Genomic DNA, 16,105 nt, shown 5'->3' with positions numbered 1-16,105 from the left:
AGAAAAATATCATATATAATTTTGGTAAATAGTAACAAAAAAAAAACAATCAAATAAACTCCAATGAAAAGTTCATCTAATGTAATTAAAACTTGAGATTTCTAGGAAATGATAATAATAGATGTGAGTTGCTTGATTTAGATCTTGGAGTTTAGGAGTGGAATAATGTAATATTTTATTTGTTTTTTTTTCCCTTGCAGATGACTTGTTTAAAGTTCACAAGCTTAAGCCAAATCTGAAGTGGCGACAGGCTTTTGACATCTACTTAAAAACTCTGCCTCCATACTACCTATTAGTATGTATTTATGTGTATATATGTATTAACTGTATCAATGACGATTCTTGTCACAAGAAATGCCAATGAACCAAAAACTTTACCCCTGAAATAAGATATATATATTTTTTTAATTTATAAATATTTGTGTTGCCATTGTCTTCTCAAATTATGCATAAGAACTTGGCGATATCATGGTGGCACAAAAAGAATTTTTTTCTTTATTTTATTTTCTCTAACTGCCATGGTTATTTTTATAAAACACATCTATGTTTCTCTTATTAAAACTAACCTTATGAAATTATCATTTGGAATTTAAGAAAAATAGGTCTAGATTCATGTATTTTATCAACTTCCCTTTTTAACTCTAGAAATTCTCAGTATGGGGTTTCCCTCTGAAAAAGAATTCTAAAGACATTATATTTACTTATCGCCTATTAAATGTGTCCTAGACACAGCATGAAATAAGGGCACTGGCGTGTGGAGGGGGGCTCCAAAAAGAATACGAAACTACTTTGCCTCACTTGGGTTTTTACAATTTGAGAAACGTATTCATGATGATCTTGAACTGGTCACATAATCTAAATCAAGATTTATTAAAATCACTTCAGAGGTGGATGTGGTGAACTTTAAGCCAAGTTTCTAGAGATGAAAAGGCAGAACCATTGGTGTCTGGTTCTGGGAGGAGAAATTGGGGTGTATTAGTATTTACCATGGCAGGAATGGGGTGGAATAAAATGGGCAGGGATAAAATGCAATGTGAAATAATGTTATGACGGGAATTAAGACTGAAAGCGGTTTACCTGTTTGAATTTGCTGTTACTTGCTCTTCTTATCCCACTCTCTTCTGATTTTTTTTTTTTTACTTTCTGCTCCTTCTCTGCTGTTTTCATTGCCACTTTTTAATGTTCCATGTTTGGTTTTATGTGCAGCACCTTGACTTCTAAGAAATGAATCATGTCCCTTTGCCCCTTATAACTGAACTTTGAGTATTTTAAGATTTATTCTATTCTTACTGTTGTGTATTTTGTTTCCTTATAGCCATTAAAGAAAGCACTAAGGATGATGGGAGCTCCAAATCTGATATCAGATAATTTAGATTGTGGACTTAGTTACAGTGTTATCTCTTACCTTAAAAAACTCAGCCAACAGGTAGTATTGGTAAAAACAAACAAACAAAAATCCTTTGCCCTCAGAAGTGCATTTCCTTATTCTCTAGTGTAATTGTAATTTTTCAAATTAAATGTGTATATATTTCTACACTTTATCGATTAGTACTAATGTGATTCTCTATGGCTTCTGGCTTCACCATTAAACTGCAGTTAAGGGTCTGTCAGTATCATCTGATGCTGTGCCATTTCTCCTTTTGTTTGCCAGTTTGTCCTACCCATAAGCTGGTTGATATTTTGTGGCCTAAGAGGGGCAGAGGCTTAATAGAATTATTTCATGGGTCACATTTTGTCTTATCCTCAACCTAGTTTCTCCTCAAGTTATATTGGACTAGAGCATCCCCCCTTTTTAGGTCAGCACACTGAGGCATGGTGTGATTAAATGACTTGTCTAAAATTAGTTTTTAGGCAATAAATATCCATATGCTTTTTCTTGGAGAGGGGGAGATGAGACTAGTGTTCCTCATACTGGAGGTGATAGGCCCCAAGGGGACCTGAAGAGTGGAGTTCAACCTCCTCTCTTCTTGCCCTCCATCTGTTACTTTATACCCACAACTCATTTGCCATTATTCACCTTGTCCCTTGCCTGCCCCTCTCTATTAGTACCTCATCCTCCACTCACCCCTACTTATCATACTTCTCACCTCTACCTAGCCCATTCTTGCAGGATGGATATGTTTGAGAACTACTGAGTTAGAGCTTTACTGTCATACAAATGTGTTATGTTATATGACAAATTCATGCAGCAGCTTTACTTTCTAATGCACAAGTGTATTCCCAGGTAGGGAACAGTTGTAGCATTTGCAATGACTACAGTACTTTAAGTTGGATATGTTTGCAAGTTGGGCCTTTAAAAAACAGAGAGTAGTAAGCAAAAAAGTGGCAGATTTCACTAAAGACCCAAAATGCCTCCACAATTTAAGATGCTGACACACCTTGCTAGAACTTAAAGTACGGTCTGGAGTTTACCAGCTCCTACCAGTCCAGTGTGCTCATAACTGCAAAAGAAAGGAAAGACAAACCCAGATTTCTGGTCTACCAAATGTGCCCTTAACCCCTTTTCCTCTCTGCTGATAGATTTTTGTTGTTAATGTTTTGTTTTGGTTATTTATTGATTGATCTATTGATTTATATATTTTTTATTTGACGTTTACCTTAGGCCTTTAAGGCTGTGTCAGCAGGGTGTGGCCACAAGGAAGAATAGTGAACAGAGTTGAAAGTCATGCAAGTTCTGGGACCTTCTGGGACATATTGCTTGTATGGTTTTATAAATGAGCTTTTGGGACCATTTATGGAAACAGACCCTTCATTTGCTCTTATCCCTTATTTCATGACTTAATTTTTAAAAAGATAATAAACATACTTAATTCTAATGATTAGGGAAAATTAATGAATATCTCTAACCAAACCACAAAAAATTCAAAATTATTTTGGGCTTACTGGACATTGGTGGAATTCCACCTTTTAGGGAAAAAGAAAAGATCATTACTAATTTAAAATAGCTCTAATTACTAATTTAATTACTAATTTAATAACTCTGTGTCACTAGTGTTCCTTGAACTATCTCAGATGTATGTAAATCACAAAATATGCCCAATATATTACAACAATACACTCTCAAGCACTATTTATCAGTATGGTATAATAGTGTCTATTAAGAGAATTTTTTGTTGTAAGTTAGTAAGAAATTTATTGAGTATTTATTACAAATTATTTACTGATAATATTTGTTAAATTAAGCTTTGCTTTTTTTGGATGGTTTAATATTAGAAATAAACAGTTTAATTTTTTTTTCAGAAATTATGCCAATCTATGTAATCTGAATTTTAATTCTAGTTTACATTTATAAATACAGAGTCTTAAACCTTTATGTCTGGGTTTGAAATGAATATGTTGACTTAGACTAGATTTTACAATAACAAAATGAGATTTTAAATGTCTATGAATGTAATTTCTATCTATAGTGTCCATTCTCTCCATGATTCAATCATAATTTTGACACTAGACAAGATAAAAAATATATATTTGTCTTTCTAGCCCCCTCTCTTCTCTATTTGCTTTGGTAGTTCAGAGAAGCACAGGAAAATGTTTAATTACCCGTTTTTCTGTGATTTCCAATTGAAAATTGTTCTCTTGTGTTCTTAAAGTATCTTTCTTAAGTAGTAAAAATGATAGTGATAATATAGATCTTTTCATAACATACTATGTACTTTGATTTTAGACAAAACTAGAGTCAGAACGAATACTAGCATCAGTGGGGAAGAAACCTCCCCAGGAAATTGGAATCAAAGTGAAAAATCATTCTGGAGGTGGTGTGTTCTTGACTCACAGTAAAAATTTTAGAAAACTTTTGAAAGAAATTATAGGGGAAACTTCACTGAGACTGACAGAAATGAATACCAAAGAATTTGCTGGCTTCCAAGTAGGGCTTTTAAACAAGGTAAATTGTGACATGAATAATTTATATTTGCATGTCTTTCATATTTAGTTTTGAAATAATTACAATCCTGTATTGGACTTTACAGTTATTGATGGACCAGTTTAGGAATTATCCTGCCAGTATGGAATGAAATGTACAGGATGTGTTTAGGGGGTAATGTCTGTGAAAGATAAAGGGTAGAGGGAACAGAAGTGAGCAGGGAGAGCCTTCAGGCCACAATGCTGATCTAGCACCTGTGAGGGGAAAGGAAGAAGGAGGAATGGCTATGAGGAGCCTCAGACATCGGCGTAGCTGGGAGAAAGTCTTGGCCAGCCCAGCGGGGACCTCTGGCACCAAGATTCCCCATAGAGGAGGTCTATGTTGGGCAGAACTGGCCAGGCTCTAACACCCCCACCATTCTCAGTCACTGGCTGGGAGCGGCCTGGGAAGAGCATGGCCTCAGCTCAAATGCTACAGCAGGTCCCTAAGGCACTACAGCTAGAGGCACTCAGCTAGCTGCACTCCTCCCAGGAGCAGGCTTTCCTTCTGTGGGGAGATCCCAGCAGCTCACCTCCATGGCTGCCAGAGGAATACATCTGATTACAAGAAGTGGGCCTGCAAGGCTGCCACAGGCATAAACCTCAGGATTTGACGTTTTAAATGACATACTTGAAAAAGACTATTCCTAGTGACGTATGTAATACTTGTGGGTGTATTAGAATTCAGAACGAGGCCAGCAAGTGAGAATTTTCCACAGGGAAAATTCTGCCATAATCAATTATATTGAATATAGAGTCCTTCGCTTAGATTTTAAGAGGGTTAAGAATTGTATTTCTATATTAAAAGACTCAGGAGTAACTGAAAATATTTGTTTCATTTCAAATAGGATTTGAAACCTCAGACATATAGAAATGCTTATGATATTTCACGTAGAGGTCTTTTAGACCAGTTAACCAGAATGAGATCCAATCTGCTGAAAACACACAAATTTATTGTGGGACAAGACGAAGGTAAGTGAACACAGAAGTTGTTTTTCTTGATTAGGAAAATGTCAAGCTGGACATACAAAAAGGTGTTACCTAACAAATAGATTATTTTGTAATACTTTAATGTTTAGAATGGCTATTTTCACTAAATCTCTATATCTACCCAGGCACAAGTTTTTTGTTCTCAGGTTTAAGGGGAAGTATGCATTAATCAATGCATATATTATACTATCATGCTTTATTTACCTCATGAGCCGCAAGATAACCCCATGAAATGGATATGGATATGGGATATGGGTATGGGAACTGAGAGTGACCATTTTAGTAATTTTCCCAGGTTTAGCAAGTTGGAAACTGGCAGAACCTTGGTCTGTCATATTTCAGAAATTGTATGCCCCAACATTATACCACCCAGCCTATTGTGATGAATTCAATCCAGAACTCCTCATAAAAAGAGCAAAACTGATAGTGTCCAGGATAATTGGTGATAGTGTAAAATTCCCCTAGACTCTGTTTTGTTCAGTTTATACAGGGTCATTTGTCCATTAAAGTGTGCAAATCAGCCTGGCCAACCTCTTGAAATTATACACCAATTTTTATGGGAGGCGGGGCTTTTCTGTGAAGAGTGCCTGTAGATTTAATCAAATTCTCCAAGAAGGTGAGGCCCACTAATCAATTTTCTCTGATGATAAGATAAAACCATGAGGCCTAAGCTCTTCAAAATGCAGAATAAATTTAGTGTTTTGAGTTGAGATGGTGTCATTCCAATGAGAAGTCAGCTCATTCTCAAACCTGGTTTGAAGGGTCAGGGAGTTGTTCCTGGCCTAATGATTTGAGCTTGGAGGCAGTAGTGATGATAGACTGGTAATGAGTGGGATAAAGAGAGATGATTTGAGGTCCTAGAATGCTAGATTTGACATTTTAGGTTATCGGATGCCAACATGCGTATTACTAAGCCAGACTATGAACACGTTCTCTCAAAAGGACTATACACTTCAGCTGTATAACTTCTGTTTCTTTTCTGGTGACTTGCAGATTCTCTTCATAGTGTTCCAGTAGCACAAATGGGTAATTATCAGGAATATTTAAAGACATTGGCTTCTCCACTTCGAGAGATTGATCCAGATCAACCCAAAAGACTGCATACTTTTGGCAACCCATTTAAACAAGATAAGAAGGTAGGATACCTATTTCTGTTTCTGCCCAAATTGTGCTATTCTTGCTATAATTCATTTCTTCTTGGCAAGATGAATATAAATCAGAGGTTCTCCTTCTGTTTATTTAAAAGATAAAATATGACTCCAGGGTTATTTGTTTATGGAAAGTGGGGGCCTCCTGATGCAAGAGTGTCTTGGTTAAGGAAAATAATAGCTGACATTTATTGAGTACCTAGTAGGAGCTGGTGTTTGAACTGATCACATTTAATGCTCACAACCGTTCTGCAGATAAGTATTACTGTCTGCCCTTTACTAAGAAGAAATGAAGGCTCACGGTGATAAAATGACACAACTGATAAGAGCCAGGATTTAAACTTACATCTTTCCAGATTCAGAGTCTATATTCATTCCCACCTCCACACATTAATTTATGCAATATTAAAATCACTATTTATTTCCTCAGTTTCCATTTTTCAGATGTCTAGTGCTTTATCTAGATAGTGGCAAAGTGTTTCTCTTGAAATATGAAGTACTAGGTGATGTTACTTTGTTTGAATTGTCCTACTAGAGATCTAAATGTGAGTAGTGTGTGTGTAAGAGAGAGAGGAAGAGGGAGAGGGAGAGGAGAGGAGAGGGGAGAGAGAGAGAGAGAGAGAGAGAGAGAGAGAGAGAGACTGACCATTTAAGCATGAAGACAAAAGAGATTATATCTGCACTGACGGAGGAGACCATTGTTATTAAGAACATGCAGTAATCTGTTCTGTAACAAAACTAGACTGAAAAGTATTCCACTTCACTCCAATATTCAATTAATTGGAATTTTTCTGACTCTTTCTGTGTCTTGGCTTCCTCATTTGCAAAACTAGAGATAATTATTACACCTATCTCATAAAGCTCTGTGGAGGATTGAGTTAGTACATCTATACTGTTTAGAACATTCCTGGACATGTAATAGATGCTAGCAAATATGTTTTCCCCTTTCTGTTGTGTTTTCCTTTAGAAAATGCTTTGTAAAAGTCATTTATCATGATTTTATTCAAATAATGGTAGCATATATTCTTGGGCTATCCTTGGATGAGAACAGCTTTTAGCTGACCTTCTATACTGCTGGTTCTCATCTTTTATATATCCCCAAGAATGAAAAGCCCCTCATTTCTGTACAGCACCAAAGTGGACATATTTGAATCTCTTTGAGGTAATTACATTTTCCATCTACCTGTTCTTCACCATGTACATGCAGCATTCTGTACAGTGTTAATCAGTATTTCTTAATGATGAATTTGAGACACAAAAGCACACAAAAAGGGATGATTTCTCTTATCAAGTGTTGATTCAAAATGGTTTGTACTTCTTCAGAAAGGTAACTGTGGGTTTATTCCCATTTTGGTTGCTGAGAGTTGCTCATTCCTCAAGCCTTCTGGTTAATCAGGATTATGTTATGCTTGACCTTGGCCAACACCTTACGTTTTAGTTTCCTACTTGTTCCACTTAGACTGGATTAAAATTGAGTAGCATTTTCTAAGAACAGAGTCTGTGTGGGACATGATAAATCTTTGGCCCGTGATTAAGGCCTATACTGGTGATGTAATACATGATTGTGTAGCATATGAAGAGTGCTTGCAGTATTGTTTTTAATGGAATATGTTCAATGATGTTTTTTAGGGAATGATGATTGATGAAACAGATGAGTTTGTAGCAGGGCCACAAAACAAAGTGAAACGTCCTGGAGAACCCAACAACCCTCTGTCATCTAAGAGAAGGCGGAGTATGTCCCTGCTGTTGAGGAAACCACAAACACCACCTACTGTAACTAACCATGTGGGCAGAAAGGGACCACCCTCAGCCTCGTGGTTCCCATCTTATCCAAACCTCATAAAACCCACCCTTGTACATACAGGTATAGAGTAGTGGTTGTGATTTCCTTATGGCTCCTAGAGGACTAAAACACTATAAACAATTTTATTTTCCTTTGCATTAATTTATTTTGTATTCAGTTTAGTTTATTAAGTAAACCATTATGAAATCATCAATGTGGTAGGTACAGAGGGCCCTGGGGGGAGCAGAGACCCTGTTTCAAGGATCTCAATTTCAATGAGGGGGGAAAAGATCCATACTTACATAGTAATTAACACAAGATAGAAAAATGGAAAGATATGAGCATGATCGCCTTGCCATGACAAGGCATAATGAGGTACAAACATTTGGAGATGCTGCACAAGTCAGAATGATAGAGCAGGTTTCCAAGGCAGTAGAAGCAAATGGGTTCAATAAGAAGATGGGTCTACACTTGCTCTTTGTGTCCTCATTTCTTCTTTATGCTCTAACCCAGTGCAGTTAGGCTCTCCCTCCTCTACTTCACTGAAACAGATCTCCTCAAGGTCCCCAGTGTCTGTCGTGTGTTGCCATTACTTGTTAGCATCATTTGACAAAGTTTTTCACTACCTCCCCAACAGAAACTTTCTCAGGGTTCCCAGACACCACAAACTCCTGTTCTTTTTTCTCCCTTTAATAGTGACACTTTTTCATCCTCTTTTTCTGGTTTCTCCCCTTCTTTCCCACCTCTAAATAGTGTAGGGACACAAAGCTCAATTCTGGACCCTCCTCTTCACTGCAGTCTCTCCCTAGGTGATCCCATGTAGACTTTGGGTTTTAAATAAGATACACATTTCAACAACTCAGATATTTATACCTCTAGACTACAACTTGCTCTAAACTTCAGATTCAAATTTAACTGTGGACATGGTATCTTCACTTAGGTGACTAATAGGCATATAAAACTCAGTAGGTTTCATTTGTTTCTACTGAACTCCTAGAGACCTTTCCTCTCACCAACACAGGTCTACTTGCAACCTTCCCCAGTGCAGGTAATGACACCATCTACCAGTGTGCTGGTAAAGCTGTGACAGACGACTATCCATGGGTGAGGGGATTGGAAGGGTGGAGAAGTCCTAGATTGTAGTGTTTGCAGTATAATGCCAACATTATCAATGTCAAGCTATCAATATGAGGTCACTGAACCAGATCAGGAAGAGTTGGGCACAATCGACTCTTGTGAGCAGTTGTGCACTAGCACCTGCACACCCCTGGCACTATTTACCAAGCAGTTCAGGTGAAAAACTATAGAGTCATCATGACTTCTCTTTTATTCTTCTCTCACTTCCATCCATTATTAAGTCCAGAGAACTTGACGACAAATATAATTATTCTATCCCACCATTTCTCTCTGTTCCTCAGTCTATGCTGCCATCATGTCATAAAGCTACTATAGTAGCTTCTTCTTTTTTCTTTATGTATTAATTTATTTAATACTCACAACATTCCCATTTCCTTATGAGAAAACTGAGGCACTAAGATGTTAACTTACCCAAAGTCATACTTAAAGTATGCTTCCATCTTTATAATCACCAAAAATGACAAAATGTAACAGTTATTATTATTTTTTGATTAGTTCTTTTTATTGCTTAAATTCCACACATAAGTGAAATCATATATTGTTTATCTTCCTCTATCTGACTTAAATACCTCCTAGGTTCATCACAGCAATATCTTTTCCCATCCCCTTCCTTTTCATAGGTAGGGGTCTTGTTTCCTTATGCTTTCAGCCACTCTATATTTTGGTTGGAGCACGTAATTCTTTTCCATTTAAGGTACTTATTGATAGGAATGTAGTTGTTACCATTCTTTATTCCTGTTTTTGATACATGTTTTTTTCTTCTTAAAGAAGTCCCTCCAACATTTCCTGTAATACTGGCTTGGTGGTGATAAATTCCTTTAGCTTATTTTTGTCTGGGAAACTCTTTATCTGTCCTTCGACTCTAAATGATAGCTTTGCTGGATAAATTATTCTTGGTTGTAGATCCTGGGTCTTCATCCTGTCGAATATTTTTTGCCAAGCCCTTCTGTCCTGCATAGTTTCTTTTGAGAAATCAGCTGCCAGTCTTATGGGTGTTCCCTTATAAGTAATTATTTCTTTTTCTCTTGCTGCTTTTAATATTCTTTCTTTGTATTTAACCTATGGCATTTTAATTATGATGTCTCTTGGTGTGGGCCTCTTTGGATCCTGATTTTTGGAATTCTCTGAGCTTCCTGGGGTTTTATGTCCATTTCCTTCACCAAGTTAGGGAAGTTTTCTATCATTATTTCTTCAAACAGCTGTTCACCATCTTAATTTTCTTCTGCTATGCCGATCAGACTAATATTTGAAGCCGTAATAATGTCCCATATCCCCCTTAAATTATTTTTGTAGTCTTGCCATTTTTTTTTTCTTGCTATTCTGATTAAGTGTCCTGATTGGCTTTCCTGTCCTCTAGATAGATTTGATCCTCTTTTTTATTCACTTTGTTTATTCCTTTCTTTATTCCATTTAATATACTTCTCATCTCAGATAATGTGTTCTCTATTTCAGACTGGTTTCCTTTTATAATTTCCGTTTCCATTTTTATGTTTTTTACCTCTTTGTTGGAGTTCTCTACACTTCCCAAAAGTTCATTGAACATCTTTATAACTAGTGTTTTGAACTCTGCATCTGTTATATTGCTTGACTCCATTATTTCTGGATCTCTGTTCTGTTCTCTCATATGGTTTCTGCTTCTTTGTCTTCCCATTTTGGCTGCCTTTCCGTGTCTGTTTCTATGTACTAAGCAAAGCTCCTAAGTCTCCCGGTTTTATTAGTGTGGATTTTTGAAGTAGGTGTCCAGTGGCACAGTCCTGAGAAGGGTTCAGCAGCAGGCCAAATTTAGCCCCAGCCTGTGCTCCTCCAGGGCCACCTGTTAAGATTCAGCAAGCAGTCCACAGAAACTGAGGCCAGCTGCCTCCACCAGGGTGTGTCTCAGCAAGGAGCACCTGACTCCCTGAGAATACACCTTGATATGTCTTGGGTGGGGCTTCGAGTTGGGGAGGTGGGATTTCAGGGAATCCTCTGGGTGGAGCAACCTCCATTATCCAGTTTTATGATGTCACAGCTATGGCAGCGGTGTGTCAGGTGCACTGGTAGGGGGAGGGCTCAACGGAGAACGGTGGATAGCACTGGCATTTCTGTACCAAGCGAGTCTCACCTCAGCCCTCACTCCAACAATGTCTCCCTTAAGTCCCTGGTGCACCCCGCGCACAGCCAAATGAGCACTGGTGCTCAGAGCGAGCAGGTCTGTCACCGCGGAAATCCACTTGTGGACACGGCCCCTTTAAGAGGCGTCTGCCACTGCTGCAGCCTCTGTCTCAGCCACTCTGGACCGGGCAGCCCCGCGTCCTCACCCAGTCCTACCTTCTGCTGTTGCAGGGTGATTTCGTAGTTCTCTCACTAGTTGTATGGCTTGTTCATCTAGATCTCAGGCAATTTTTCCTTGCTGCTGCTTCTTCACAACTTTGATTTGGATGCCTGAGGGATGAACAGAGCCTCTATCATCTACACCATTTTTTTTCTCTCTCCCCCTAGTAGCTTCTTATTTGATTACCAGGCTGCCCATCTTCTCATCTAACCCATTTTCTGCTCTCCCATGTCCGTCCTGAAAACCCATTATCAACTTCCTATGTACTCACAACAGAATCTGAACTCCCAACTCTAACTTCAAGCTCTGCACAATGTGGCTCTGCCATCCTCTCCTAATACAAATCCTATCCATGTTCTCCTCGTTCTCTGCCTCTATCCTTTATGGTTCCAGCTGAGACCCTCCTAGGGCCCCTGCGCTTGCTCTTATCACAAGCCTGGAATTCTTCCTCTGCATGTGTACAGAGTCAGCTCTTTCTCCTCCTCCAGAATCTGCCCCAAGGACACCTCTTCAGCAAACCCTGCCTGACCACCTCGTCTACTGAGGCTGCCCCTGCTATTGTCTGTTACATCCTTGCTTACTTCTCCCTAACAGAAATTCAAATTGTCATTATTTCATTTGCTCATTGTGCACTTAAAAGTTTGACTACCCTATAAGATATAAGTTCTATAAGAGTAGGGGTTGTTTCTGTCTGTCTTATTCCAACTGCTATTCCCCATCTCCTGCCATGGGGCCTGGCACAGAAGGGGATGAGTAAATGAAGTAGGGGTGTCAGATTTGAAGTAAAAAGAAACCCAATTCTTTGACACCAAAGAGAATGATGAGAATCATATACAGACAAGAGTTTTTGGTGGAGTGCATATAGAGCCTTCACACCTAACGGCCATCTCTGTTTTCTAAGAACTTTTGAGGTAGAAAGGAGGAAAGTCGAAGGGGGCCCACATAGTCTTTTTATCAAGCTCAGTAAAATATGACATTTTATAGGTAAATTACAGAAATCATGACATTAAGTAAGACTTGCTGCTTTCTAGCTTGTAAAGCGCAAGCTACCACTAAAACATGAGTGCCAGAGACCTCAGAATGTTTATTAGTTGTACTGTCTTAGTTTCCACGTGTATTCATAGTGCTATGAAGGGAAGAAAATGGTTTTGTTATTTATCTTCCTGAGCTCAAGTTGAGGGGTCTCAGACTCCATCTGTTACATTCTCTTGCTTTATGAAACAAATACTTTCCTCAAAACTGAGGAGCACTGGTATCTACCTGTGGGACTGGTATGATGCACCTACCTCACAGTTCAACTTCTTAATTTGGTTTCCAGATGCTACCATTACTCATGATGTCTATGAGGAGAAGATGGAAAATGTTCAAATTCTATCTGATGGCTTCTTGTCAAAATCTGCACCAGAGCTTATGAATATGGTAGGAGATGGTATTCCAAACAACCAATTAGATTCTCTGTCTGAAGACTTCATTAGTCTACGGAAAGATGGCCTGATTCACAAACCTGGTAGTAATGCAGTTATAGGAGAAAACAAAAACTTCAGTGTCTCTGCAGATGATCAAAAAGTCTCAATAACATCTACTTTGGGAACTGTGCCAAATACATTGCAAATAACTCCTGCTATGGCACAAGGAATCAATGCTGACATAAAACATCAATTAATGAAGGAAGTTCGAAAATTTGGACGAAGTAAGTAGTGAAAGAATATCTATCAATAATGTAATGGGAGGTTCTTCTCACTGTATAATTCAGGATAGATTCAAGCTATCTCTTGAGGTGCATTTTTGGGAAGCATAATTTAAAGTGATTCCTCTTGCTTTGACTGAAAAGAACCAATATACTTTTTGTTCTTTTTCCCCTTACTTATTGTACTTGTTTTCTTTTGCTGCTATAACAAATTACCACAAACTTGGTGGCTCAAAACTCTATTATCTTAAACTTGTGGAAATCAGAATTCTGAAATAATTTTCACTGGGCAAACACAAAGGTGTTGGAAGGCCAGCAGTCCTTCTGGAGGGTCTGGGGAGAATCTGTTTCCTTGCCTTTTCCAACTTCTATAGGCTGCATGTGCTCCTTAGATCATGGCCCCTTTCTCTGTCTTCAAACCAGCAATGTTAGCACCTTCTCTCTTCTCTAATCTCTGTTCCCATCCTTACATCTTTTCTCTCACTCTAACTCTACTGCCTCTGTCTTATAAGGATATTTGTGATTATTTGGGCCTACACGCACAAACCTGGATAATCTCCCCATCTCAAGATCCGTAACTTAATTACATCATCAAAGTAAAGTCCCTTTTTCCATATAAGGTAACATATCCACAAGTTTGGGGATTAGGACGTGGACAACTTTGGGGACTATTATTCAACCTACCACGTTTGATTTGTGTTTACAAGCATTCCTTAGTGATATGTGCAGATGTTTTGATCTGAGTGTTTAAAATACAAACTATATCTAACTTTTCACCCATGAAGAATGATTACTGAGGATGTGTAAAGACTGAATTTTATTCCCATTCATATTTTTTAAATATTGAAGTGTGTTTTTTAAATATCTTCAGAATATGAAAGAATTTTCCTTTTGCTCGAAGGAGTGCAAGGACCTCTTGCAGTCAAGAAGCAATTTGTTGAATTTACCATCAAGGAAGCCGCAAGGTGGGTATAAAGAGGAACTTTGTTCTTTTTAAACAGTAGGGCCCAATGCAGGACAAGAGGAGGAATAGGCTTTGCCTTGCTGTTATCAAACTTTCGCCCTCACACATAGTTAAGATAGTCTCCAGAGGCCTTTAGATTGATATTATCTGAGTCCAACTCATTCACCCAACTCTGGAGCCTTGAGGGCTCATCTCAATCTGAGGTGAGCTTGGGCCCGCAATTGGCATTGTTAGTATTTGCTGAACCCTATCTTTACGTGAAGAAATATTTTTATTCTATGTAGATTACCTCATACAGTGCCTTGCACATCACAAGTGCTTTAAGTGTCTTTTGGTTAATGAAATTTATCTTCATTTTTAGGTTTAAAAGACGAGTCTTAATTCAGCACCTTGAGAAGGTACTCGAAAAAATAGATTCCTACCACCTTCTCAACAACGTTAATCACATCAACAGCAGATCATCATGTTAATGCAAAGACCAAGGAGAAAAAAGGACAAGTGTTTTGAGCTATAGGATGGGACAAGATATTGTTGAAGCTTCTTAGAATGTTTTAGTCAATTGCCTTCTAGAAGCTAAGAAAAAGCAGTGGAGATTTTTTTTTTTATTTTGTGAGTCTCTGGCAGTAAAAGCTGGCTTTACCCTAAGAATTTTCTCTGAAAGTATTGATTTGTTGTTTTGTTGTTTCTTTTACCAATTGAGGAAAGTAATGTTATTAATGCAGCAAGTTAAATTCAGTAAACATTGTCACCCCTACCACAGGTAATAAGGGTTCACTCATTTGAATTTTGCTCTTCCGGGCATTTCCAGAGTGAATAAGGGCCACCTGCAAGTGGAGCACTATTTGGTGCACTTACCCTTTAGAAAGAATGGCTGTTCAGAATACAACTGGTAATCTTGTGTGTGCCGAACAGAGTTTTCAACAATTCCTAGTTGTGCCTTTTAAAGCATGCAATATTCAGGACAGTTTGAATCAAAGAATAAGAAAGCTGCTACTTGGGTAACTTATTTCTCTGTGGGAGGGGACAGGGAGAGTCACCAAACAATCTACCTCCAAATCTCTTCTATTTTGTCTAGAGACATTACAAAGTGCACCTGAGGCAGCCTCAACTCCTGACATTTGTTCTTTCATGTGATGACAGAAAGTCTACAGGTGGACTTGAACATTCTGTGCTTTGAAAGCACTAAAAGAAAAAATAATGTATATATTTCCTTTAATGTTTATACAAAGGTTTATATGGAACAGTTTGCATTAATTTGCAAAAATTATGTGTACAAAGATATTTTGACTTTGCATATATAAAATAAATCATTTTATTGATTTTCACAAGTTTATTAATGCTAGAGAAATTTCTAATTTTGTCTTTCTTGTAATTTATTGTTCCTTTAAGAAAATAAGTACACACTCTGAAATTAAGATGTTAACATATGGATTTAAATTTTAAAATGTCAGTCACAGAACTGAGTGATGGTGGTGAAAATGATGGAGTAGGGTATTCTAGGGGTCACTCTCTCATCAGAAACACTGAAAACACTAGAAAAACCTGTCAGAGTCAAGTTTATTGGAATTCTGAAAGATAGTCAAAGGTTTACAACAACCAAATAAATGCTGAGTCAGGAGAAAAGGCATTGACTCATGATAGTAGAGTTCATGGCATTTTAACTTATTCTTTACCCATTCCCCTCCCTGGTATAGCAGTGGTTTTGAAGATGACAGCCTGCATTCCACCTGTGGGTTCCTGATTCTGGAGGGAGAAGAGTGGGCCTTATTCCCAAGGAGCTGTGTTTGTTTGTTTGAACCTGGGGGGAGGGGTGGTGCTCCCTGAAGGACTGACACAAGAGAATTGTTTTTGTTTCACCTAACAACAAACTCTCTTAGGATAGAAAATGTGCTATGTGGAGGATGGTCCTCAAAAACATTGAAATATTTGGTAGCTGAAGGAAGTTGGACTCTGGATGGTAATCACACAATAGCATATATAGATGTCAAATTATAATATACACTTGAAAATTGTATAATTGTATTAACCAATGTTACCCCAATAAACTTTAAAAATGAAATAAAAATTATTAACATCAAAAAAAAAAAAAACATCGAAAAGCAAGTGAATAAGCTGCTGCTGTGTATGACAAACAATAGACATGCCAAAATCCTGGGAGGAAAAACTGGGGAGTGAGATACTTTGG

At 38.0% G+C, this 16,105-nt stretch overlaps 1 protein-coding gene across 6 annotated transcripts in view; it reads left to right on the top strand.

Annotated features, from left to right (window-relative positions):
- LOC120612515 (integrator complex subunit 6-like) overlaps positions 1–15,268 on the top strand; it is a 61,743-nt gene extending 46,475 nt beyond the window's left edge. The window contains exons 10-18 of one of the 6 annotated variants that reach the window (XM_039875050.1): positions 201–295; positions 1,316–1,426; positions 3,665–3,883; positions 4,749–4,872; positions 5,884–6,026; positions 7,668–7,902; positions 12,588–12,959; positions 13,858–13,921; positions 14,282–15,268. In XM_039875050.1, the coding sequence (XP_039730984.1) occupies positions 201–295; positions 1,316–1,426; positions 3,665–3,883; positions 4,749–4,872; positions 5,884–6,026; positions 7,668–7,902; positions 12,588–12,959; positions 13,858–13,921; positions 14,282–14,390 (1,472 nt within the window). In that variant the 3' untranslated portion in view covers positions 14,391–15,268. Of the gene's footprint in view, positions 1–200; positions 296–1,315; positions 1,427–3,664; positions 3,884–4,748; positions 4,873–5,883; positions 6,027–7,667; positions 7,903–12,587; positions 12,960–13,827; positions 13,922–14,281 lie in introns of all 6 variants that reach the window. The other 5 variants (XM_039875057.1, XM_039875040.1, XM_039875066.1 and 2 more) reach the window with 5 other exon arrangements.
- Positions 15,269–16,105: the final 837 nt, after the last annotated feature.

The sequence above is a fragment of the Pteropus medius genome, unplaced genomic scaffold (genome assembly GCF_902729225.1).
Source record: "Pteropus medius unplaced genomic scaffold, Ma_sr-lr_union100, whole genome shotgun sequence".
NCBI classification, from domain to species: domain Eukaryota; kingdom Metazoa; phylum Chordata; class Mammalia; order Chiroptera; family Pteropodidae; genus Pteropus; species Pteropus medius.
Note: the sequence above shows the minus strand (reverse complement) of the source record. Positions and strands in the feature narration are given on the sequence as shown.